The sequence below is a fragment of the Lytechinus variegatus genome, chromosome 1 (genome assembly GCF_018143015.1).
Source record: "Lytechinus variegatus isolate NC3 chromosome 1, Lvar_3.0, whole genome shotgun sequence".
Lineage (NCBI taxonomy): Eukaryota > Metazoa > Echinodermata > Echinoidea > Temnopleuroida > Toxopneustidae > Lytechinus > Lytechinus variegatus.
The window spans coordinates 58,098,568-58,126,216 of NC_054740.1; the positions used below are offsets into that span (position 1 = coordinate 58,098,568).

The 27,649-nt window shown below is 36.6% G+C and overlaps 1 protein-coding gene across 2 annotated transcripts in view; it reads left to right on the forward strand.

Annotated features, from left to right (window-relative positions):
• LOC121418172 (WD repeat-containing protein 35-like) overlaps window positions 1–26,771 on the forward strand; it is a 42,224-nt gene extending 15,453 nt beyond the window's left edge. For both annotated transcript variants that reach the window (XM_041611897.1, XM_041611906.1), the window contains 16 exons: window positions 1,574–1,634; window positions 2,231–2,445; window positions 3,378–3,541; window positions 5,618–5,828; window positions 6,243–6,371; window positions 7,563–7,651; window positions 8,377–8,580; window positions 9,590–9,761; window positions 10,027–10,131; window positions 12,543–12,818; window positions 20,992–21,066; window positions 22,397–22,462; window positions 22,878–23,010; window positions 24,504–24,720; window positions 25,313–25,381; window positions 25,982–26,771. In XM_041611897.1, coding sequence (XP_041467831.1) covers window positions 1,574–1,634; window positions 2,231–2,445; window positions 3,378–3,541; window positions 5,618–5,828; window positions 6,243–6,371; window positions 7,563–7,651; window positions 8,377–8,580; window positions 9,590–9,761; window positions 10,027–10,131; window positions 12,543–12,818; window positions 20,992–21,066; window positions 22,397–22,462; window positions 22,878–23,010; window positions 24,504–24,720; window positions 25,313–25,381; window positions 25,982–26,147 — 2,352 coding nt within the window. In that variant the 3' untranslated portion in view covers window positions 26,148–26,771. The remainder of the gene's footprint in view (window positions 1–1,573; window positions 1,635–2,230; window positions 2,446–3,377; window positions 3,542–5,617; window positions 5,829–6,242; window positions 6,372–7,562; window positions 7,652–8,376; window positions 8,581–9,589; window positions 9,762–10,026; window positions 10,132–12,542; window positions 12,819–20,991; window positions 21,067–22,396; window positions 22,463–22,877; window positions 23,011–24,503; window positions 24,721–25,312; window positions 25,382–25,981) is intronic.
• Window positions 26,772–27,649: the final 878 nt, after the last annotated feature.

The window sequence follows — 27,649 nt, forward strand, 5'->3', positions numbered from 1 at the left end:
TTTAACTTTGCCATTATGGCAGCTATCATGAATAATAAAAATCTGCTTTTATAACGCTTAATACATCGGAACGCCATGTCTAAGCACTTTACAGATATATTATTACCCCGGTCATTCCTGCACACTCCCTGGGGAGCTTTCCATTGTAAACTTGATTTCGATTGGCTGCTGGGCCGTGTTACCACCATACATGTAGTTGCCATAAAGGCAAAGTTACAATAGTTGCAACTCTTTGTGAAACAGGCCGTAGATCTTTGAGGCCCAAGCTATTTTAACTGAGATTTACTTCAGCGCACTGCTCTAATGGTTTTGACAAACCCATGTTATTTTCATTTTGTGTTTTCATAGACGAGACCCATCTCATAGCCAAGGGGGGGGGGCAGAATCCTCCCCCCTCTGCTATGAGATGGGTCCAAATAACCCAGCTCTTTTAGGGTTAAAAGTTCTACCTCGGTCTAAGGTATACACGCACATGGAATATGTTCCATGAATGTTAAAGCACTTGTGCAGTGTGTTATTTGCATTTTTTTTTTACAAAAAGTAGGATGATTTTTGTACTTTCTCCTAGTTGAAGCCACTTTTGTGAATTTGGGTCGATCTTTGTTTCATCACTTTATTTTGGAAAAAAAAACAATGCTAGTTTAGTTGCTTTATTCATTATTGAATAATGAGTGTCCTGTATAATATGCTTGATGGTGGTTATCCCATTGTTGGTTCATCCAGATATATCAATAATAATGATACAGTTCTTAATGGACACGTAACACCTAAGGGTCTCAATGTGCAGAGTAAAGCGGGATATGTGGTTAAAATTGTAGACTGAAATTTGATTATTGAAGTTATCCAGGTGCCATTCTATAAATCTTTTCCTAAGTTTTGCACAACAGGTGATCCCTGCCTCAAATTTTCTCTTCTTTGACATGATGTGTGAGCATTTCCTATCAATGTAATCAAACTTTGAAAAATAATTTTTCCATTCTGAAGCCTTAGTGATGAAGGGGAATTTTAAGTTTTGTTTAGAATGAGTTTTGTATATTTTTTTTTCTTAATGATTCATACCAAATCAATTACTGATATATTATGTCTGTTACGTAATGAAAATTGTATTGTGTATGAATGTTATGAATGCAGAAGAAAAAAATAAATCAAATCAAGTTAATGTGTTACATCTCACGTTTTGATCAGTGTCGATGGGAGGATCTCCATAGCATAAGTGATCTCAACATTTTCTTTTTTCATTTCATTTATTTATTCCAAATTTTCATTAAAAAGCATACAAGATACAAATCAAAGAATACACTATATACAAATAAAGATACAAAAATGGAAATACATTTAACAAGAGAATAAATGAGAATATGAGGGAGCCAGCATAGGCCAATGGCCTTTCTAAAGCTGGGCTCCCGAGACCTTAATATAATTATCATCTGTTCAATTAATATCATATATTTGTGAATATTTGATTTTGTTTGGTTTTGTACAATTAAACTGGTTTCAAGGCTTTCGTTCCATTTATATTTGAAACTTTGATTCACCCACCACAATATAGAGTAACATTTATCTTCTGTTTCAGTATGTGCTTGTGCTGTGTAACTGCATTGGAACTCCACTGGAATCCAAGTATATTGATATAGGTGAGTCACATGATTTTACCAAGCCTGCTTTCACAGCCAATACTAGCCATTCTACAGCAATTTTCTTGCAGTCATTCAATTTTACAATATTCACTGATTTTTAATTACTAATGTTATAGGCTAGTAGAAATTATTTCATAATATCTTAGAAAAACATGTTGACGTGCTTATAAAGATGAACAATACTAACATTTTTACCTCGGTACCTTATCATTTTATACATTTATGTTAAAAGATCAGATTAAAACAGAAAGATTGATATATTTTCCATTCTGTACATTTTTCTTTTATCGGATTTATTGTGATTCAAATTTTAGGCCCTGAAAAATGTGAATTCTGTGTTCTGTTGTCTTTATCACAATCCTGTATTCATTATCATATCTTGTCTGTCACTGCTTCATTATTTCTGCTATTTGTTGTTGTTTATCTTTATTCTTAAGAGCCCCACATGGAACACTACCAAGTTTCTGATACATGCCACCTTGTATATATAGATTTATATCAGGAAAAAAAATTATGATAAGAACTTGGGACTCTAGGATAGGGTTTCAAGTTTACATATGCTATATAATTCTTCTTTTTTTTCCTGTTCCCAGAGCCATCATTCGTTGCTGTGACCAAGACCCATGTAATAGCTGCCTCCAAGGAAGCCATCTACATCTGGCAATTTAAAACTCCTAAGAAGATAACAGCAATGGAGGTGAACACAGCTATGGGACGTAAGAAGGATTCAAGAGAGAGGGTCTATCACATCGATGATACTCCTTCAGGAGCCGGTGACGGTGTCCTGGACTTCAGCAAGGCATTCGCTGTAAGTAGAACCCATTGGTTTTACTAGTCAACCCTAGGTTAACTGAGACCATACTTATATGGAGTGTTACTCATCTTTGAATATCCTGCTGCAAAAAATAATTGAGTCGTTGCATGGAAAGAATAGGAAAGTGCAAAAATATAATGAGTTAATTGGTACATAATGATTGTCACGAATATGGAGCAAATATTATGAAGCCAGCATTCCATAGAAGTTTGTTCTAGGGTTAGATCAAGGTTTAAATATCAGAATGCCATACATTGACCTGTATTCTGTAGGAAAGTTTAATTGAGGCCATGGTCTAACTCTGTGCTAAAAGTATGAGAAGTCAAAAATGTCAATATTTTTTGGGGGATTTTGTGTTCCGGATATTTCTTGTGTTCTCGCCTCGTGCTATGTGGTGACCAACTATTTGAGTCATTATTCCAAAACAGTTATGATTGACTGGAGTGTCAAATGAGATTGTGAATTTAACCTGTATTAATAAAGATTTTTGTCACAATTGGCTATCCATAGTCAAATCACTACTTTATGACAGATATTATATTAAACCTGAGTTCAGAATACAGGCCACTATTGTTTTTACATGCTGACAGATGAACATTATTAAAGATCAATGGAAGTATACCACAACTCTACTTATATTTATTTTGGCCTATGTATTAATGCAGGAAACAGCATTTTACATGTCTGAACTTGTGTTTCAATAGTGATCTTTGTGGATCTGTTTACTAAATTATATCATGTTATTGCTGAAAATCTTTTGAAACCTGAATAGTAACCCTCAAAACTTCAGTATTTTGAAGTGTAAAATAAGATTGATTTTCAAAATGAATTTCAAAGTGCAGACTATTCAGAATGAAAAGTCTTGATGACCATTGTCTTTGACAGGATGAGTTTTTCAAAACACATTATTTGCTTTATTTTGACAGCCCACCAGGGATCCAATCTGCTGCGTAGCTGCTTCTGACAAGGTGTTGATCGTTGGCCGTGAATCTGGAACCTTGCATCGCTACTCACTCCCACACGTAGCCCTGGTCAACAAGCATGTAGTCAACTGTAGACCTCATGCCTTGTCCTTGAACTGTACTTCAAGGTAGAGAAGAGACTTCTTCCTTTCTTTATTATTTTGCAAACAGGTTTTATCATAATGAAATTGAAAATCCATATATGTTTTATTGTTCGAAATAGACATGAAATGAAATTCTCAGAAAATTTGCTTTGCCCAATAGATTGTGGGTCCGGCACCCACTGTGCAGTGCCAGATCGACAAGGCTCTAATCCCTTTAATCGTTTAACACCAAACAGGGTAGCAGCAACTCCCATCTTTTAACGTCTTTGGCCTGACACGGCCGGGGTTTGAACCTCTGAACTGTTAGTAATGTTTTTATTAATCAATCACTGTTATTCATATAAATATGAATAACAGTGATGAAATTAAATCAACAGTAATAAAATTAATAGTGATGGAATTTATTAATCACTACTTATATTGATCTATCATTGTTCTTACAATTTAGGATTGACATGAAAATAATGAATAGCTTTCTCATTAATCCACCTGATACAATTCATTGAGGGGTTTGTAGGTGGACCTCGTGAAAATGGTTCCCCTTACACTTGCCTGAGTAACCATAGCAAATTTTTGTGTCACCTGCATAGCAGAGTGAGACTATAGGTGCCGCTTTTCCGACGGCGACGTTGGCGGTGTCAACACCAAATCTTAACCGGAGGTTAAGTTTTGAAATGACAGCATAACTTTGAAAGTATATGGACCTAGTTCATGAAACTTGGCCAAGTATTACTGAACATATTGCCTGAGTTTCAGGTCACATGACCAAGGTCAAAGGTTTTTGTGAATAATTTTATAATAGTTTTCAAAGTCAGTGCTGCTACTATAATGAATCGCATGATGAAGGTGAGACTGCCCAAGGTGAGACTGCCCGAGGCGCTCCACTTGCGTTAGTTTGATGAGGTAGAATGAAATTTAGAACTCAAAATCTGTTCTCATATTTACATTTGCATATTCCAACTCGATAAAGTGAATGAAGGTAAAGTGCACTATAAAGTGAATACACTCCCAATATCTTATCTGGCTTATGGAACAGGTCCCTGTGCGCTTGTGCTTAGACAAGCAGTGTTGACAAAAGTTGTCCTTATTATGAACAAGTACTGTAGGTTAACAACATACTTGACACTACTTGCTTGGATTCAATTCTCACATAGCATGATATGCAGTGATATACAGTATTAATCCTATCTAGGCCGGGGGGGGGGGCCTCGGAGGCCCCCCCCTCAACGAATCGCACGATATTTTCGCCGTGCGAAATTTTTTGACCGCGCTGCTCGCTGACTTTTTACTTTCAAGTCTTGCGCAACTTTTGAGACCAATTTTGCGTCACCCGGGTACATGGTTCCGAAATTATGCAACATTATGTAAGTGCATGTCAGACCGAAAATTGCTCAAAAACGTGATTTCGTGTACAAAGTCAATGCAAATTGTGTTTTCAACCAAAATTCATAAATGTATGATTATTTTTAGTTTTGCTAGTCTAAATGTATTCATTTTATGCTTTTTATGATCACAGAAGAGTCCCCAACAAATTTCATTGAAAAAACAATGAAAAACAAAAGGTAAAAAAAAAACAAAGAAATACATAAGAAATTGCAAAAAACAATATAATACATAAGAAAATGATTTGATATCACAATTTTTTTCATGTACACTTGCTAAGGACACCACAAAGAGTTTCTATACCCAAAATTAGTACATTTGGAGCTTTATTTAGGGAGTTAGAGGAAAAAGTATGATTTCGCATACTAATTACGCATAAATTAGCATAATCACTTAATAGCAATTCGCATGAAATAAATTACTATACAATCTTGTAGATTATGTCCCAGGCAACCCGCGTGCCAATTTTCGGCGCGATCGCGCGGTCGACGGCCGAGATCTTGGGGGGGCCTGGGAGGCCCCCCCCCCCCCGGCCATAGGAACTCCCAAAATACCCCGGCCTAGATAGGGTTAAATACTTAGATACTAGATATAATAATGGTCTCTAAGAGTATCAAAACATGTAATATGTTACATGATAATGATTCTCTATTATTTACTCTGCAGCCTCTAGATTAAACATCTTCCATTTTCTTAATCTGACTTATTTACATGCAGTCGTTTGGCAATCATTGACATCGCTGGGATCTTGACATTCTTTGACCTCGACACCAAGTGGGTCAACCCTGAAGGTCAAGAGGTTATAGGTCAGCCGTTGCAGTTTGAAAGGAAAGATGTGTGGGATATGAGATGGGCCGAGGATAATGCTGAACTCATTGCTATGATGGAAAAGACCAGGATGTACATCTTTAGAAACTTGGACCCCGAGGTAATAATTTGAGATTGAAAGTGTTATTGGAAAAATTTCTTTAAGTTTAGATGTCAGTGATGTTGCGTGAGGGGGGGTTAACGTCTTAGATTGACTCGATTAACGATTGCTACGTCACTAGGTCAAATTGGGTCACTTCGGTCATCGCTGAAGAAAGCAGCAATTAGCAGCCAAAAATTTCGAGGTAATTCTTCTGATTTTTGTTTGTGTTGTGATCAAAAGGTTAAATTTTACTTCTCTTCAACCAATAGAGAGGAACTTTCATGATCGGCTAAGATCAGGAGAGTTCTGTTGTATAGATGCATTTTTATTTGATTTTTGGGGTGTCTGTGATGTAGCAGGAGGAGGTGGTAGGCTGAGATTAAGAGTGGTTTATTGAATGATCGTCTGTTCTTTGGTGTTTTTTTTGTTCAGGAACCCATTGTTAGTTCAGGCTACATCTGTCTGTTTGAAGACCTTCAGATTAAGAGTGTTTTATTGGATGAAGTGATGAAGGATCCTGAACATCCTGGAAAGGAATGCATGGTAGAGCTAGATATCAAGGTGGGTCAAAATAAATGAGAATACATAAATTCAATTCAAGTTAATTCATTTATTTCCAATGCATGCTAAAAACATTTCATACATACAAATAAACAAGGTAAAGCAAATATCTTTGGTGGGAGGATCTTAAAATGGCGGTCTCCTGTATTCATTAAGTATTATTGTAAGTATTATTATGTATAAGTTCTGATTATGCTCACATTATTTTCTATATTCATTATGTATTATGACTATATTATTCATTTTATGGATTATGTTGTATGTTGCATGTAATTATGTTACATTGATATTGTATTATTTGAATGCAAAAGTAAAAGTAAACACACAAACAAAAAAAATCATACAGACATTTTAACTACACAGGAATGATTTTGAATTTGGTGTTGTTGGAAGGTCATTTACGAGATGAATGCCCCATTTCAAAAAGGCTTATTATAGTAACAAATGCACAATTTTTGTAACAAATTTACCATCGGCCAATCAAACTGAATGGTTTCAGTAGCTTTAAACTGTTGCCAATTTGTTATTGCAACGGGTCCACAGCACAGGACCAAACTTTAATAAGGCTTGACACTGGGATGAATCTCACTCGATGTTCAGCTATCAACGTGATCTGGGGCCTGTTGCAGAAAGAGTTGCAATCAATCGCAACTCTAAAAATCAACTTGATTTTCAACCAATCAACAGCATGCATTTGGGACTTGCGATTAATTTTTTGGCTTGCGTTTAACTCTTTCTGCGGGCCCCTGGATTATTTTTTTTTAATCAGATTTTGTTTTCTAGTTAGTAATGGCAATATATATCGTGCTTCCAACATCACCCATTGTTGGATAAATTAATAAATTTGTTGAAAATGATTGCCATGGAGCATGTGTCATCGGAAACGTGACGCAGTTTACACGTTGAATACTGAATTCTGTTGGATAAATTAATAGATTTGTTGAAAATGATTGCCATGGAGCATGTATCATCAGAAACATGACGCAGTTAACACGTTGAATACTGAATTCTGTTGGATAAATTTATAAATTTGTTGAAAATGATTGCCATGGAGCATGTGTCATCGGAAACGTGACGCAGTTTACACGTTGAATACTGAATTCTGTCGTTCCCATAGACTTAGTACAGGTATCCCCAGGTTCCCATTGGCAAGGGGTTAACATTTCATGTTCTGGTTTGTAATTTTATCAGAGTTTGAGAGATACGTGTGATCTGTTAGAAAAGGTTGGCATCGAAGATGCTGCTCAATTCATTGAAGACAACCCTCATCCAAGATTATGGTATGTATGAATATTTACGTGATTACCTCACTTTTCAAGAGCTAATGTATTATAATCTTTCTGTAGTTCCTTGAAATTTGTCCACAAAAAACAATAGATTCATATAAAACTTCAAGCTGCAGTTATGGTATGATTGGGTAATTTTTTGTATTGTTTTTGTCACGTAAAACGACTGCTTTCATCATTTTTTCAGTCACAACTAAATATTCTTTAACCAAGTGACATGTGAGCAAAGTCAGATCTTTAATCTTTAATGTTCTTCCGCATGAGTTTATCCCTTGAAAGGCTTGTGTCCTGTATAAAGCTGCCGGGCTAAAACTATGGTACTAATATGCGAAGTCCTTTGGAAGTGCATAGAGACGTACAGAGAAAGTGATGTGCGCTATACCATAACGACGTACTCTTATAAAAAATACAGAATTTACTGAGGATTTCTACATTTTGTAACTCCCTCGCACCAATATATTACAAAAAGTTATGATAGATTTGGTGTAAACCCAAAAGGTGATTGCTTGTCATTGGTGTAGTTAAGATATGATAAGTTGAGATTAATTGTAATTTGAGTTTGAGTTGAACCTATTCCAATTCTTTGTAAGACTTGACCCTGTATTGAAAGAAGTCTTTAAATTCCGGGTGGTGTGAATTATGCTCCTTAAATTCTCTTCATACAGCTACCTGATATTAAGAGGAATATTTGATTGATTTTTGTTTTGTTTTGTTTTTAGGCGTCTGTTGGCAGAGAAGGCCATGGAAACCCTTGATCTGAAGGTCGCAGAGCAAGCGTTTGTCCGCTGCCGAGACTTCCAAGGGATCGAGTTTGTGAAGCGCCTTGGGAACCTACAGAGTGAGACGATGAGAAGCGCAGAAGTAGCAGCCTACTTCAAGAGATTTGAGGAAGCGGAAAGAATGTATAGAGATATGGATAGGAGGTAAACAAAAAAAAGTTACTGTATCAGGGAAGAAAAAAAATACTCAGAGACTCGGGGGAAATTTTCCCCCCAAATGAGCAACAGTAACAGAGCCCTGGTGGGTGTTTCATGAAAATTGTCAGCACTGACTTAATTGTCAGTGCTGATTTTTTTGGTGAAATCCTTGGTTTTGACTGACTGAGAGACACTGGTTACTATGGTAACTGTTGGAGAAAGACAACTTTTCAGTGCTGACAACTTTCATGAAACAGTCCCCTGGAAAACTAATAAAGAGCTCCTGAACTTCCTATAGGGCCTAATATAAGCTGTAATACAGTGTAGCATAATTGGGCTCGTGAGCTCAAGAGTAGCCGCGGGAAAATAATAATATTTTCCCTGTACTATATTAATAGGTCCACTTTTTTGTGAATTAAATCAAATGGTGAACTCATTAGTGCTGTAACATTAGTAGCAAGCGTCAATTTAAAGAGCATTCATTACTGAGTGCTTTGCTTTCTCGATAGGCATGCTGAATTAATTGTAATCAATACAAAAAATATTTATGACTCATGCTTTGAATCCACAGATTTAGAATAACCTTTGGGAATTTGAGCCATTGTCTTTTCTTTAAATGATGAAATAGGAGTTTCTCAAACGGGCTACTAATCATAAAAGAAATTATGCTTTAAAAAAAAAGGAAGAGAAAGATACATTGCATAGATATTTGCCTGAAACAAGATTGTGACATAACTTTGATTAAAACACTGTAACTAAAAACTGAACAATTTTGAGACACTTTATAAAAAGGTGTATTTTAGATTTATGGAAATGGTGCTAGCCATTGTTTGTCCTAATTCCTGGAGAGTGATCTTTCTGGGCAAAAGAAGGTTGACACTTCATTACTCTAAAATAAAGCTGTTTGTGAACTGTTATCATATTTGCTAAATTTTTAGTTACAAGGTTATCACAGCCCATTGTTGATATTAGCCGTGAAGCATCGTTCTGAGGACTTATTTATTTCCTCTTGTAGGGATCTAGCAGTGAACCTGCGTATGAAACTGGGTGACTGGTTCAGGGTAGTACAGCTCTTGAAATCAGGCGGAGGGGGTGATGACGTTCAGATGCAACAGGCTTGGAATGCTATCGGTGATTACTATGCAGATAGACAGAAGTGGGCTAATGCGGTCACATATTATCTTCAGGTATGTTCATTACTCTAGTAGTAGTGGTTACATATCATGGATGATTTCAAGTTCAGTGTTGACCTTTTGGTGTTGTTGTTAGGTCAATTATTACATGATTATAACACCAAACTTAAAATGAAGATGGTTCCGAAAAGTCACTCACTAGTTATTGAGATGTCAATAATGTGATCTGGAACAGGTTTCTTTGAATTGTATTAATTATCATTTTGCAGTATATAGTATTTGATTGCAGGATTTAAATATTTGTTTAAATTTCTTCCAGGGAAACAACCAAGAGAGATTAGCAGAGTGTTACTACATGCTAGAGGATTTTGGTGGACTTAACAAGCTTAGTGACGCTTTACCCGAAAACCATCTACTCTTACCGGTATGAATACAATGCTTCCTTGTCAAACATTTCAAGTGACGTAGCAAAGAAAAGCAGGGATGGAATTGAGGAGTGAAATCAAGAGAATTATCCTTCTGATCCCTACCTTTTCACAAAACCTGGGCCCCGTCTTACAAATATTTGTGATTGATAAGATCAACCATAAATATGCAAAGCCAGCAACATCAACACCTAAAGTGTACATTTGCTCGAAATATATTCCTGATGTGCTGGAAATTCATGCATTTATTGGTTTCTTGAAAATTCTGTGTGCTTCTAATTGTTTACAAAGAACATTGTGCAATACTAATGTAGAAAAAAAGTATGACATCAGTGGATTTTCATACAGTTGAGGTTCATTGGATCAATTGTTAATCTTTGTAAGATGGGCCCCTGTTATGATAACAAATTTGCAATAACAGTTTAAAACTACAGAAATCGTTCAATCTGATTGGCTGATAGAGCGCCGTGGCCCAGTGGATCAGTCTCCGGACTTTGAAACAGAGGGTTTTGGGTTCAAATCCCAGCCATGGCGTAATTTCCTTCAGCAAGGAATTCATCCACAGTTTGCTGCACTCGACCCAGGTGAGGTAAATGGGTACTGGCAGGAAGTAATTCCTCAAAAAGCTGTGTGCATCTGAATAGGTAGCCTAGCTTAGCTGGATAATAATAATAGCAGGGCCTGCTGGGACAACGGTTTTCAGAACAGGAGAAGCTACCCTGGGTAAATATACTGTTATTATAATTGTAAACTTGTTATAAAATTGTGCATTGTTATGGTAACACGTTTTATGAAACATGACAATGAATTAATTTGGGGTTAATCTAAAGACCATCCTTTTTTATGGTGTTGATTCCTTGTCAGATGAATGAATGATTGTATCACAAAGATAATAATCTGACTGTATTTAGTGCTAAATACATTGGAATGACTTTTTTAAAAGCTTTACAGATACATACATGTATCATCACTACCCTGGACTTTGGATTTTGGCTTGCCCATACAGAGGGCATGTGTTTTCTCCACTCCCTGGGGAGCATTCCATCAAAAGTTTTAAAACTGGATTGCTAGGCCTTCTGCAGTGGCCTTCACACAACATATCACACATGCTAAATAAGTTACAGTGACTAGCCTTATAGATGGCAGAAAATACTCTTGGGCCTTGTTTGTTTGTGGAGATATTGGTCGAGCGGGTATTTGAACTCGGGATCCAATGCTCTTACCACTATACCACACAACAGGTAATCTGAAGATTTTTCATTTTTCAAATTGTTGATTTCAGTAATAATGAAAGATTGTATAATAAATGATGGTAATCTGCTTGTATATTACCATGAAACTGGGGCCCGTCTTACAAAGAGTTACGATTGATCTGATCAATCATAACTCTTTGTAAGATGTGGCCCAGAGCTACCAATTAGCAGTATTTTATCCAATGTAGTAGGATTTTTAAGGGGAAATTGGCACTAAATAGGATTTTCCCCCTAGAAATAGGATTTTTGAAAATTGAAAGAATGATATTTCTGGTAATGTTTTTCAAAATTTTATTAAAAGAAAAATAAGATTTTAGGCTTGAAAATAGGAAGAATTTTTTTTCAATCAAAGGGATGGTCCGGGCTGAAAATATATCTAAATACAAAGAGTAGAATTTACTGAGCAATTTGAATTTTGAATAAACCTAATTTCATAGAATAAAATACAAAAGAACAAGTGGAGATGTGATACATCAGCCCACCTAATGAATATTCATGACGACTGTTTTCACAAAATATTGCTAAACTTTAAAATTCAATAACTTTGTTATTGATGTGGAAGAGGTTCATCGTGGTGAAGGATTGAGTAGAAGAAATAACCAGTTGTCTCACGATGTAGCAAACGTAGTAGGAAAGCGACGTTTCGTCTGCAAGCTGCTAGACTTCGTCAGGCAATGAGCAAAGACGCTGCTGCGCACGGGTTATATAGCGTCGGGAGCTATTGTCTGGCTCCACTCGGGCGTGAGCCGCGCTGTGATTGGCCGGAGCCGCTGGCCAATCAGGGTCCGCGCTGGTGCTTGGTGCCCGCTCGGGCGTGCACCGCGCGCTGTGATTGGCCGATGCAGCCGGCCAATCAGCGTCCGCGCTGGTGTCAGGCACCCGCTGGTGCGGGCGCCGCGCGCTGTGAACCGTGGATGCAGTATGCCGTCGGATGGTAGGTAACCATTCATCAGGGATCTCAATGCCGCTGTCCCTGTTGATACTTATTATACTTTGTTATTTGTTATCCGATTTTGATGAAATTTTCGGCATTTTGCTCAGTGAATTCTACTCTATTTATTGAGCTATACATACTTTCAGCCTGGACCATCCCTTTAAGGATAACCTCGTTGATGTCACCATCATCATCCTTAACACACATTGTTTTCTATCCACAGGAGATAGCCTCCATGTTCTTGACCGTGGGGATGTGCGCCGAGGCCGTCTCGGCTTTCCTCAAGTGCAATGAAATCAAGAAGGCGGTGGACTGCTGCGTGCATCTCAACCAATGGGACCAGGCAGTGGAGCTCGCCAAGACGCATCACATCCGAGAGATCGATAGTCTCCTCGCCAAGTACGCAGCTCATCTTCTGGAGAAGGAGAAGACGCTTCAGGCTATAGAGCTCTATCGCAAGGCTAATCATTACCTGGATGCTGCTAAGCTTATGTTTCAGGTAAGTCAATATCGTTTGTGTTAAAAGCCAAGTTCAAGTTCATTTGTAGAGATCTAATGTCAACAGGAAATGGTTGGATTATATGCCAGAATGCTTATCAAGAACAACAAAGTTTGTTTTAAATAATTCATGCTCACTTGAAATTGTATTCATTTCATTACATGTTTTCCCAGTGTAGCTAACACAGGAACAATATGTGGGACCACACTATAGATGGACAGGCATTTTTCAGTAATTTTTCTGGTCTTCATTTGCTCGTTTACTCTGTAATTGTTCATTTTTTTTGAGAAAAAAAACTGTTTGGCAGATATCATTTATTTATGTTTTTTATGATTCTGTGTAAGTTTTGTTCAATTTTGCTTTCTGTCATTACCATTACCGGAGGTTAGAATGAGAAGGGGTAGCTTCTTGATGAATTCATATAAAACAACCATGGTAACATTCATGCGAGACATTTGACACTCCATACTTATAACCTGGCAGGGTTTTTTTTTTGTAAAATAATTGAACACAATTATCAAGTTCTTTTCACCACTCAGATTCCTTGTGGGTAGCTTTCAACATTTGATATGTACAGAAATCATACTCTTATATGCAGGTTCTCAATGGTTCTCTTGACATCATTATGGAATCATTGTGATGTCATGACGTTTGTCTTCACTACCTCGATCTATTTTGAAACTCAATATGATGTTTTCCATTATATATTCCCATCGGTTCCTTTCTTATCTTAGAAAGTTGAGATTTCAATGAAAGCAGACAGTTGTGTGATAATAATGATAATAATACCCACATGCTTCTATAGCACATATCATTGCCAAATGCTTCCCTATGCGCTTAATTGGATATTATTACCCTGGCTCTAGCCCCGCGGCCTTTTACAGCACGGTAGCATTTCAGGGAATAAATTCCTGCCAGGTACCCATGTACCTCACCTGGGTCAAGTGCAGCACAATGTGGATAAATTTCTTGCAAAAGGAAATTACACCACGGCTGGGATTCGAACCCACGACCCTCTATTTCAAAGTTCGAAGCCTTATTCACTGGGCCACAATGCTCCACATAGTTATAAGTTCAGGCCTAAAGTAATTGTTACGATACTGCAACAAATAACAATCACGATGTAATTTAAATTTTCCCTTTTTTTTATTACAGGAAATAATTATACATAAATAAAACAAATAATGATCTTACATAAATCTCTTGAAGTGTCCGATGTAAAATCCTGAAGTGATGATGCTATATCCAAGTATTAATCCAAATGATAAAAATCCCAGTTGACTGGCGAAAATTCACAATGATGGCGATGATGAAACTGATGTTGAAGTCCGATGAATAATAAGAGTCACTGCAACGAGTTGAAATGTCCGTGAAGACGATGTTGATGATGATTAACAGTCAATTTCAGCAATCCATGGGTTGAAGCGTGTTCATTGAACAGGTTGATGATGTTGATGATCTCGATGAGAACTGATAATTTCTCAAAATAACTGCAAACAGTTCATTGATGCATAAACTGCTCTGATCTGATCTGGTGAAGTGATCTCATATGATGTGATGTGATCTCCTGCTCTCATATGATGTGATGGTGTGATCTAATATGATGTGATGATCATCTTGAAAAATCTGCAGCTTTATACTAATTACAAGTGTTCTAGATCATTCTCAAATTTCGACTAATCTACAAGCTTCTAGAATTGTCTTCCAAAGAACTTTCTCCTTTCAGGAGCAGTCAAAATCCAGAACACTCTTGAATGACCTCATTGAAATCAACAGTGTAAACAAAATACCTAAGCCTATTCATTTCCACTACCAATACAATTCTATTGTTTGGCTTTTCCTTATTCAACAATAAAACTCCTTGGCCTTTAAATAGGCAAGGCCTGCATAATAAAAAGACATTCTTGAATGTTCTTTACAATTCTTGGCTAACCTTAAAGGGAAATAACTAATAGATGAATGTAATTGCTTTTAAAATTCTTTTACAATTATTCTTATATGTAACACCTCCCCCACCGGAGAAAAGAAAGCTTTACCGTAGTAAAGGTTTCTTTATGATTACTTTTTCTTTTAACTGTTCAAAGTCATCTTGATAAATCATTTACAGTTATCGTGTACAAAGATATAGTACTTAACGAACATGTTAAAATAAATGAACATCAAAGATGTTTTCTTCAAATGACACACTTGGTCAAAATCATGAATAATTTCACTTTTTATACTCTTGATAGAGCATCAGCAATTACATTATTCTTTCCCTTTATGTGTACAATTTTCAAAGGGAATGGTTGGAGCATTAGGCTCCATCTGTACAGTCTTTGATTCTTTGTTTTGAATTTCTCCAAAAACACAAGAGGATTGTGATCTGTATAGACTGTAATCTCTCCATTGGTTAGATACACCTCAAACTGCTGAAGGGCTAGTACGAGACTCAGGGCCTCTTTTTCAATAGTTGAGTATTTCTTTTGAAACCGATTGAGTTTCTTAGAGAAGTAGCACACTGGTTTTTCGATGCCTTCTTCATCTTCTTGGAGCAATACTGCTCCTACTCCAACATCACATGCATCAATAGCTACTTTGAACGGCTTTGTGAAGTTTGGAGCTGCCAAAACAGGCTCATTCACCAAAATGGCCTTTAATTTCTCAAATGATCTTTGACATTCGTCAGACCAAACATACTTCACTTTTGCCTTCAGCAGGTTTGTCAGAGGACTAACCACAGTACTGTAATTTGGAACAAATTTCCTGTAGAAGCCACTCATACCTAAGAATCTGAGCAATTCTTTCTTAGTTGTGGGAATTGGGAAGTCTAAGATAGCTTGTATCTTGGCTTCTCTTGGTAGCACTTGCCCTTGACCAACCACATGACCAAGATACGTGACCTTTGCCTTGGCAAATTCACTTTTCATCAGATTCACTACTAGATTGGCTTTGTCCAGCCTGTCAAACAGTGCTCGCAAATGATTCAGATGATCATTCCAAGTATCACTGTATACTAGGATGTCGTCAATGTATACGACACAATTGTCAAGTCCGGCAATCACTTGATTTGTCAACCTTTGGAAGGTTGCTGGTGCATTTTTCATTCCAAAAGGCATGACTTTGCATTGAAACAAGCCTTCAGGTGTGACAAAGGCTGATATCTCTTTGGCTCGGTCAGTCAGTGGCACTTGCCAATATCCTTTAAGCAAGTCTATCTTTGTGATATAGGCAGAATTTCCAACCTTATCAATACAATCTTCTAACCTAGGAATTGGATACGAGTCAGTCTTAGTTACTGCATTTACCTTCCGGTAATCAATGCAAAATCTCTGAGAGCCGTCTGGCTTTGGAACCATTACAATGGGAGAACTCCAACTACTCTGACTCGGTTCGATTATGTCATTATCTAACATAAACTGTATTTCATTATTCACCATTTCCAACTTGCTTGGATTGAGCCTATAAGGATTCTGTTTGATAGGTCTTACATCACCTACGTCTACATCATGTACAGTTAAAGGTGTACGACCTGGTTTGTCTTTACATACATTCTCATATTCTCTTAACAGGCCAGATATATCATTTCTCTGATCTTCAGGCAGGTGTTTTAATGCCTCATCCATATTTCCTAACATCTCTGAGTTAGATAACTTTACACCACATGGTTCGTTCTTAGATACATCTGTATAAGACAATTCATTATCTGTCTTTCCATAGCATTCTTCTTCATGAACATCTACATGTTTTTCTTCTTCTTTGACCTGTGTTGTACCTATTGGCTGACTAGCCTCTCGCTCAAAGTATTCTTTCAACATGTTTACATGACAAACTCTTTGAGACTTTCTTCGATCAGGGGTACTGATCACATAGTTGACATCATTCAATTTCTTTTTCACCATGTAGGGACCACTAAACCTAGCTTTCAAGGGCTCACCTTGCAAAGGCAACAACACTAACACTTTGTCTCCAGGCTTGAAACTTCGCTCTTTTGCATTTTTGTCAGCATGAGCTTTCATTTTTCCCTGCGACTCTTTCAAGTGTTCCTTAGCCACATCACAAGCTTTTGAGAGCCTTTCTCTAAACTTTGACACATAGTCTAGAAGGTTTACATCATCATCCTGAACCATAAACCTCTCTTTGATAAGCTTTAGAGGACCATTAACGTCATGACCATAGACCAATTCAAATGGACTGAAACCTGTGGACTCATTCGGGGAATCCCTGGTTGCAAACAGTAGGAATGAGATCCCTTTATCCCAGTCATCGGGATAGTCTTCACAATAAGCCCTAATCATGGTCTTCAAAGTCTGATGATAGCGTTCTAACGCTCCTTGGGACTGTGGGTGATAAGCAGAGGATTTGATCTGCTTTATTCCCAACTCCTTCATAACTTGCTGAAATATTCCTGACATGAAATTTGACCCTTGATCAGATTGAATTTCCTTCGGCAGACCGTACCTAGTGAAAAACTGCACTAACGCCTGCACCACTGTCTTTGCAGTGATACTCCTCAAAGGTATCGCCTCTGGAAACCGTGTAGACAAGTCCATAATGGTCAGGAGAAATCTGTGACCCGACCTCGTTCTGGGTAAGGGTCCGACACAATCAACAAGAACCCTAGTAAAAGGTTCATCAAATGCAGGAATGGGTATCAATGGAGCAGGCTTGATAGAAGGCTGTGCCTTACCAATAATCTGACATGTGTGACATGTCTTACAGAAATGCACAACATCTTTGTGCATCTTAGGCCAATAGAAATGCCTCATAATTCTATCTTCTGTCTTCCGAATACCGACATGACCTGCCATAGGTAACTCATGAGCCATTTTCAGAATATCTGTGCGGTAACAAGGAGGAACTACAACCTGGTGAATTATACACCAATCTTCATCAGCTGGTCTCCGGGGAGGTCTCCATTTCCTCATCAAAATGTCATCTTTGACATAAAAGCACTCAGGAACCTTATCAGCCTCAGAACATGCTTTCTGTGACAAGCTTTTTAATTCTGGGTCTGCCTGTTGTGCCTGTACAAGGGAGGATTTACTAAACAAACTATCATTGTTAGCAACAGAGCCTTCAACACTATCCCCATTCAAATCCTTGAAAAAGGTTTCAGCTAACCAGACATCAGTACTCTCCTCTACATCAGCAGATTCCGCATCATCCTTTTCAGCTCTACGAGTCTGAGACCTAGTAACAACACAATCCGGGAAAATCCCTGGAAAATCTTCCTGCAACAATTCAGTTTCAGCTACCTCAACGGGCTTCTCCGAAACCACTGGAGATGCAACAACTTTATCTCCAGCTAAGTCGTTACCTAACAAGAAATCAACACCTTCCATGGGTAATTCTGGAACGACACCAACAGTCACAGGACCACTAACTAGGTCACACTTTAAGTCGACCTTATGCAAAGGAACCGACATGAAATTTGGGCCAATACCTTGAACTAAGACGTTGGCATTCTCTGAACTCTCCGGAGGAAGAGCCGAATCACCTGGCACCATCAGGGACTGTGCAGCCCCTGTATCCCTAAGGATCACCACTGACCTACCAGCAGCACCAGTCGAACAAGGGGATACTTCACCATCATGCAAAAAACTTCTAAAAGTTTCATCAACCTGTTTGACTTTATCAGCAAATACCAGAGAAACACTCTCAACATCTTGATTGGGCTCTGATGGAACAAACTCCATCGAGGGAACACTTGTTTGCTTGACAAAACCCATGTCTTTCTTAGTTTTGGTTGGCATTCCAACCAATTTCCAACATGATTCTTTCAAATGTCCCGATTTATGACAATGAGTACAAATTTTGGAACTACGACTCTCAGACCGTTTGGTTGATTCTGTGCCCCCACTAGCCTGATTCTTATTAGCGTCTTTGTCCTTGCTTGCATATTTTCCCTCACTAGGTTTATTGTGGGATTCAAATGACCCTTTACCTTTCTTTTTCCAATAATTCTTGAAAGGAGGCCTATCTCCACTACCCTTATGTGTGACCTCAAATTCATCAGCTACTATGGCTGCTTTACTGACTTCAGTAACTCTATGGTCATCTAAGTGAGATTTAATGCCAAAAGGAAGACTCTTTTTGAATTCTTCTAGGAGGACAACTTCCCTAAGGTGAACAAAATCTTTGTCAACTTTCAGTGATCTGTACCACTTATCGAACATCATTTCTTGTTCCCTAGCAAATTCAACATACGTCTTGCCTGTTTGTCTTTGCATGTTCCTAAATTTATGTCTGTACGCTTCTGGTACCAACTCATATGCATTGAGAATTGTTTCTTTTACTGTAGCATAGTCACATGATTGCGTTTCAGAGAGCGAAGAATAGACTTTTGCAGCCTTTCCAACAAAAACACTTTGGAGGAGAAGAGTCCAGTATTCCTCGGGCCAATTCAGTCTCTTGGCCACTTTTTCAAATGACACAAAATATGTATCAACTCCTTCTTCATCAAATTTTGGCACAAGGCGAATGTTCTTCGCCACATCAAAGCCTTGGGGAGATTTATCTTTGGCAGAGTTAGTATTTGCATGGGCTAACTCCATTTCTTTCAACTTTAACTGGTACTCCAATCTCATTCTCTCCTTTTCAATGTTTATTTTCTCCATTTCAAGGTTTTCTTTGATTCTTTCCTTCTCAAGGTTTTCTTTAATTCTTTCCTTTTCCAATTCAATGTTTGCCAGTTGGATCTGAGCATCCTCTGACATATTGATAGAAGTTTCAGGCTCCTCTGTAAGCTTCATGTGACTAGCTAACAAGTCAATTATCTCTGCCTTCTTTAAACCTGGGGCTAGAGATACACCCAAATGATCACAAACTGTTATCAAATCATCCTTCTTCAGTGACTTCAAATGATCATATGACAATTCTGTCATTGCAAGAAATTCTTCAACATCAAATGTAGCCATAGTGAATATACACAAATACAACCAAGTAATAACACAGTACAGTATATTCTAGAACTTTCCAAAAATTTCCAGAATGTTTTCAATTCAAATTGAGATTTGTTTCAAACTGACTTTCGTCTCAAATTGGCTTTCGTTTCCTGAAAAGCTGGTTTTAGTTTCAAATTGGCTTATACAAATTTGGTTTTCGTTTTCCGGACAACTGGTTTTAATTTCAAATTGGCTTATACAAATTTGGTTTTCGTTTCCCGGACAAGCCCCCAAAATTATTTGTTACGATACTGCAACAAATAACAATCACGATGTAATTTAAATTTTCCCTTTTTTTTATTACAGGAAATAATTATACATAAATAAAACAAATAATGATCTTACATAAATCTCTTGAAGTGTCCGATGTAAAATCCCGAAGTGATGATGCTATATCCAAGTATTAATCCAAATGATAAAAATCCCAGTTGACTGGCGAAAATTCACAATGATGGCGATGATGAAACTGATGTTGAAGTCCGATGAATAATAAGAGTCACTGCAACGAGTTGAAATGTCCGTGAAGACGATGTTGATGATGATTAACAGTCAATTTCAGCAATCCATGGGTTGAAGCGTGTTCATTGAACAGGTTGATGATGTTGATGATCTCGATGAGAACTGATAATTTCTCAAAATAACTGCAAACAGTTCATTGATGCATAAACTGCTCTGATCTGATCTGGTGAAGTGATCTCATATGATGTGATGTGATCTCCTGCTCTCATATGATGTGATGGTGTGATCTAATATGATGTGATGATCATCTTGAAAAATCTGCAGCTTTATACTAATTACAAGTGTTCTAGATCATTCTCAAATTTCGACTAATCTACAAGCTTCTAGAATTGTCTTCCAAAGAACTTTCTCCTTTCAGGAGCAGTCAAAATCCAGAACACTCTTGAATGACCTCATTGAAATCAACAGTGTAAACAAAATACCTAAGCCTATTCATTTCCACTACCAATACAATTCTATTGTTTGGCTTTTCCTTATTCAACAATAAAACTCCTTGGCCTTTAAATAGGCAAGGCCTGCATAATAAAAAGACATTCTTGAATGTTCTTTACAATTCTTGGCTAACCTTAAAGGGAAATAACTAATAGATGAATGTAATTGCTTTTAAAATTCTTTTACAATTATTCTTATATGTAACATAATGTAGTTATGAGTATAGATATGAGATGGTTAAATGTATTCATTATAATTATGATTGATTGTGATTTTATGTAAACTTCAATTTGCAGACAGCTGAAACTGAAGGCAAAAAGAAATTAAAGCCTCTGAGGACAAAGAAGATCTATGTACTTGGTGCATTGCTGGTAAGATGATTATAATAACAATTATAATGATAATAATGATGATGATGATGAGAATGATAATAATAATGATAATAATAATTAATAATGATAATAATAATAATGATAATAATATTATTAATATTGATAATGATAATAAAAATAATGATAATTTGGTATCATATTATTACCCCAGCTGTAGCCAAATATGAACAGGAGTTTATAACAGAAGACATTGTGGTTGGTTACAAGAATTCAAGTCTGTATTTCATGAAAATTTGAACTGTAAAGGAAAATTATCAATCATTGAATGTACTTGATTTTAATTGTATATGTTTCGCTTATCTCATTGTTTTTGTTCACCTGAATGTAATGCACAGTTGAGTATATCCATATAGAAATTGTGCAATATTCATATACAATTATTATTCATTATTCAACAAAACTGTATACTGATTAAATTGATACAGAATACATTCACTTCAAATGAAATGGATAAATATGAATTTGAATGAAATTCGAATTAACCTGTATATAGCACTCATTTATTGAAATATGATTATGAAAACACATTTGTTTTAATGCCTGGGATATAAGTTCAATAGGGGCCTACTCAAGCTCACTAAAATGTGTTTGTGTAGCTCATTACCATAGTCTACATGTTGAATTTGTGGCAGTTTTAAGGTGATTGCGAAAGTGAATGAGATTGCACCTGTGTCATTGAGAGGATTGGCCATGTACAAAGATGTAAAAAAAAGTAACTAATTAAATAGTTAAACTAATCAAAAAAAAAAAAACCCCTCATATATACACACCTTTACATACAGGTCTCACTGTAATGTATATGAATAAATCCTCATTTTGTGGAGGTTATTTTCTCATTTTTCATAACTTTAGCAGCCCCCAGTAAAAAGAGCTGAATCATGATTGAATTCACTCCCTTTTGTCCTTTAATTCTGTAATAATGGATGATTTTTAAGCAGTAGCTTAAGATGATTATTACATCCACAGCATCATTCCTCTTTGGGACAAAATCCCATTCTGTTGGAACAATGTCCAGAAGTCATTATTAACAGTGATTATGCCTTTTCTTCCTATTAAAAAGTATGCTAAGGTAGCTACAAGTTTCACAATGCCAAAATCACAGATAATCCTGACTAATCCTGAAATAATGCCTTCCTCTTAGCATAAGCCTTAATCTTTGTTTAATCTCAAATCTAAGTCTAATCCTCTATCTTACCCCATCTTTGCCACCCCCCCCCCCTCATGGCTAATGTCTCTTTGCCTCATTGTTGATTTCCTTGTAATTTAAATTTTTTTTATCATGAACTGTTATTTTCAATTTTGTTTTAAGATTGAGAACTACCATGAGCAAATGAAGGTACAATCTAAACTCAAGACAAAGAGTAAGAAAACAGAGGTAGGTACCTTTTTCTCTTAGAACATGATTTAAAGAAAACTGATCTTATACTTGTGTATTCATAGTAAATCATAATCCAGACTTTGAAATGAATATCACTTCAGTACATACATATTGAATGACGTGACAGTTTAATTTTTAGCTCATCTGGCCTTACTCAATTAAGCACCTTTATCATATTTAGGTATGTTACGCAACAATATTTCATACAATTCTCCACGGTGGTAACTCTGCCGTTATGGCAACTATTTTGGAAATTTTGATCGTGAATATCTGCTGAGCCCTATTACCATGGTACAGTCGTTGTATGTAAATCTGGTTATACGTGTAAGCCTGAATAGGCAAACCTTTCAGTATATGATAAATGAATTGATATGATACTGAATAAATGGGTACTTTCGTTTTTCATTTTCAGGCAAGTTCTGCTCTAGCTGGTCTACTAGAGGAGGAAGCTCTGGCTACGTCAGACACTAAGCTGATAGACAATGCATGGCGAGGTGCCGAAGCATACCATTTCTTGTTACTTGCACAAAGACAACTCTACCAAGGTGAGACATAATTCTGTTTCTGCATATAATAATAATGATAATAATAGCTGTATTTATAAAGTGCTTTTTTCCTGAGGATACAAAGCACTGCTATTATTACATGTACCCCAACTTTAGTTCGAGCTACCATCACTGGCGCACAGTGCATGCAAGGAATTAATCCTGCCGGGTAACCATTCACCTCACCTGGGTCAAGTGCACCACAGTGTGGATAATTTTCTTGCTGAAGGAAAACACGCCTTGGTTAGGATTCGAACCCACAACCCTCTGTTTGAAAGGCAAGAGTTGGAAGCACTAGACTACAACGCGCCCGCATAAAACTTTTCACCTCTCTGGCCTGAAAAGTGATCAAAAGAGTATTTTATTAACATTCATCATCTGACATTATTAGAAAGATTTGATAACTTTTTTGGGGGGTTTGATTTGCTGAGAAGTACCTATGTCTGTCTGTTACCATGGAAACTGTCAGGGATAAAACAGACTAAGTCAGATAAAACGTTTGACAGGTCCTTTCATGGAATGCTCCCCTGAATGCGATCAACAGGTTTACTAACTTTTTGCATACTTCATTATTAAAGGACAACTCAACCCAAACAAAAAGTTGATTGGATTGGAATTAAGAAAGAAAAATCCCACCAGCATAAAACTGAAAATTTCATCAAAATTGGATGTAAAATAAGAAAGTTATGACATTTAAAATTGTGCTTGATTTCACAAAACAGTTATATGCACATCCAGGTCAGTATGCAAATGAGGAGACTGATGATGTCATCTACTCACAATTTCTTTTGTATTTCATTATATGAAATATGAAATGTTCTCATTGTCAAGTGAAACAACAATTAATTCCTCCTTTAACATGTGGAATTAGCATTGTTTAATACCACATGGTTCAGTCAAGTTGGTCCTTACTGTAAAATGTGTAAAAAATGGAATATTAAATAAGTATAAAGAAAAAAGAAAAAGTAAGTGAGGGACATCACCAACTGTCTCATTTGTATGTCACTGATTTGTGCATATCACTCTTTTGTGAAAAATAAGCGAAACTTTAAAATGTCATAACTTTCTTATTTTACACCTGATTTTGATGAAATTTTCAGTGTTATGCTAATTTGATTTTACTCTATTTATTCACTTGAAAATTTTCTGGGGTAGACTTGACCTTCAAAATATAGATTAAAGCTTTTTTAACACTTCAAAACTTGCAAGAGAAACTTTTCTGACAGTTCAACATGTAACGTACATATACTGTATGCAACCTGATTCCAAATATTGTAGCTTGTTCATAAAAAAAGGTCAGTGCAGTATGTGTCAATTTGGCCTCCAGGAAAGTAAAATATGTAATCTTGATAAGGTTACCATCCTGATGTATCATTTATATTATGTCAAAATGTATAAAGGCAGGAGCAAATAACAGGTCATTGTTAAGGTACCAGACAGAAAGATGGATAACAGAATTTTATTCATGTTACTTGTGTTTATTTCCTGTGTAGGATACGTTGATGCTAGTATGAAGACGGCTCTGCATCTCCGAGAGTATGATGATATTTTGGACCCTGTGGATATCTTCTCGATCTTGGCTCTGGCTTCTTGTGCCAACAGAGCATTTGGGACCTGCTCCAAGGCTCTCTCCAAGCTGGAGACTTTGGAGGGACTCACGGCTGAGCAGCGGCAGCAGTTTGAAGACCTGTCTTTACAGATCTTTACAAAGTGAGTAGGTTGAGAGTGAGCTTGGTGATGATGATGGGGAGGAGGATGAGGAGAATATAATGATGAAGGTTGTGACGGGATAAGTATGCCTATGGTGAGGAGGATTAGGATGATGATGATGATTAGGATGATGATGATGATGGGGATGGTGGTGATGATGATGATGATGATGATTAAGATCGTGATGATGATGGTAATAAAGTGGTCAAGTAAACATATACTTTGGTGGTCGTGGATGACAAAGATTACAATTGCTAAGTGTTTCTATTATAAGAAATAATCTGATTTGGGGGAAAGGAAATGTGTTATTATAACCCTATTCCTATTTCTGTCAAAAAATTGTATATGGTATTAGATAGGAAATTCAAGGGTGTTCATATTTCTGGAAATTTCTTTTTAATTGTTCTTTATTTCTTGGCTGTCAAGTATGTTGTATTATTTTTTGAATGAATATTGTAATAGTGTTATATTTCACTAAATTCTATGGGCTTTTTTGTGTGTGGGTCATTAGTATTTTTATGAAGACTAAAGATTCTGATTAATACTGATCATAGAATTATACATTCTTTTTTATCTTAATTTCTTTTGTCAGGCATTCTCCCAAAGATGCTCGTAGTAACAAGGTTGAGTGCCCCAACTGTGATACTGTTATTCCTGATTCGTAAGTATCATTAATTTCCTTTACTTCAAATTCACATTACCCCAGAGAATATTAGGTTATTTATCTTCCACTAACTTCATGGCAACTGCCATTGTTTTACACTTTGCAATCAGCATGTTTGAAATAAATGTAGTTATAACTTGTGTAGTAATAAGTATGAAAAAATAGCTTTTAATTATGATTATACAATTTTGTAATATGATATATTATGATTTGCAATGTATTCTTATAATAATAGTAATAGTAATAATAATGAATGTGACTTTATATAAAGCACCAATTCCACTCTGCAAAGTGTTCAAGTTGCATTTAGTAAGAGGAAGTGAATAGATTTTTTTTTGAAGTACTTGGCACCGGACTACTGAGACTTCAATCAATCTGAAACCTCTCTTCTCTCGACCTCTTTAAGAAACATCTCAAAACACACTTATATAACTATAAACCTTAACTTGTCTTATGCCATCAACAGCGCTTTGCATCCTCTGGAAAAAGCGCTATATGAATCCAATTATTATTATTAATTACTTTGCCCTTCAAGTGCATTTTCTTTCTTCTTAGAAATTTGACTCTTCCCTTTCTCCTCCCCCCCCCCACCTTCAGAATGGGAGTTTGTGTGCACTGCGACACCAAGTTCCCAACGTGCATTGTTACAGGGCGCCCTCTGTTGGACTATCAGTTCTGGATGTGCAGTACATGCAAGCACAGGGCATATGAGAACGACATCCGAACCATGGCTACGTGTCCTCTCTGTCACATTGAAATATGATCAACAGCATCATGTAACATAGAAGATACAAGAAATGTTATGAGGAGAGCAGTCTGCTTGATTTAATTCTTTCGACTTTTAGATTGAATTTAAGTTGGGTGTTGACTGGCCCTAGTTCTAGTCAGCCATGGTGTTTGCATATGTAGGTCACAAAAAAAACATTTTATATTTCTTATAGGGTTTAAAGACCAAGGCCTGTATTCTTAAGTTTGGTTTGAATTTAGCCATGGTCCAACTCTCTGCCAATATTGTGAGAAGCCAAAAATATCAAATTTTGTTTGAAGCCAAAAATATCAAATTTTGTTTACATCGGTTATCTTATGTTTACTTGGCTCTTTCCCCATGCTTTAAAGATGAAGAAACTATTTTAGTGATAATTTCCAGACAGTTATGAATGATTTGAGTGTCAAATAATTTTAAAAAAATTAACTTTTAAAAATTCATGTCGCAATTGGCTATCAAGTTTGAGGCCAAAGTTAAATCAAACTCAGTTTCAGAATATGGGCCACACATTCCCTAATGAACAGATCTATCTTTTTTCAAGCTGTAGATTAAGAAGTATCCTCTTTGTTACACTGTAAGTTAATTTATGTTGGACTCCATTACACAAAGATTTACGATGGACTACAAATTATGAAAGAACACTCCTGATTGGTCCCTGGTCATTGTTTTGAATAAAATGTGCATTCAATGATGACCTTGATTGGTCACTGTTAATTGATGGTTGACCTCAAACCCTATGGCCCGTATTCTGAAGTCAGGTTTAATTTAAACTGTGGTTTAAAGTTGTGGTTTAACTATGGGAAGCCAGTTGTGACATAATTCTGTAACAGTAGAGGTTGAATGTATCAGCTCATTTCAGTCTCAAATAATTCTTAATTGTCTGGGAAGGATGAATAAGATTGTAGTCTTCACCTTAAAGAATTAGGAAAGAGCACTGTAAGTATGAGCAGCATATGATGTAAACATAATTTTGACACATTTGGCTTCCCATAATTTTAAGGCAGAGTTAGACCATGGTCTAAGTTAAATTTGACTTCAGAATACGCGCCTATGTTACAGAGCTCTAATTTTCAGCTGTAATTCATATAGCGTTTGATGAATCAAATATAATACAAAATGTTGGTAAATATCATCTTTTTGGCAATTCCATGCAATAATCTTAAACCTTTCTATACATCCCACCCCATTTCCCTCCATTTTTGCTCCACTTAACGAACTGCACAAACCATAATAATTTACATATGTACTAGGAAACAGAGAGAAATCATATTTGGAGCGTCTCACCATACGGGGTCGGACGTGCATACTTCATATGGAAATACCCTATGAATTTTATATGAAAACATTTAATTTTCAGCTTGTAACACCCAGCTTGTACTGTGTGACTACCTTAGAATACCATTATTTTGACTAAACTTGTAAATGAGCTACATAATGACTGGCACATACCAGTCCTAGAATACTCAATAGTATATTCAATTATTCAAAGGCCAGAAAAT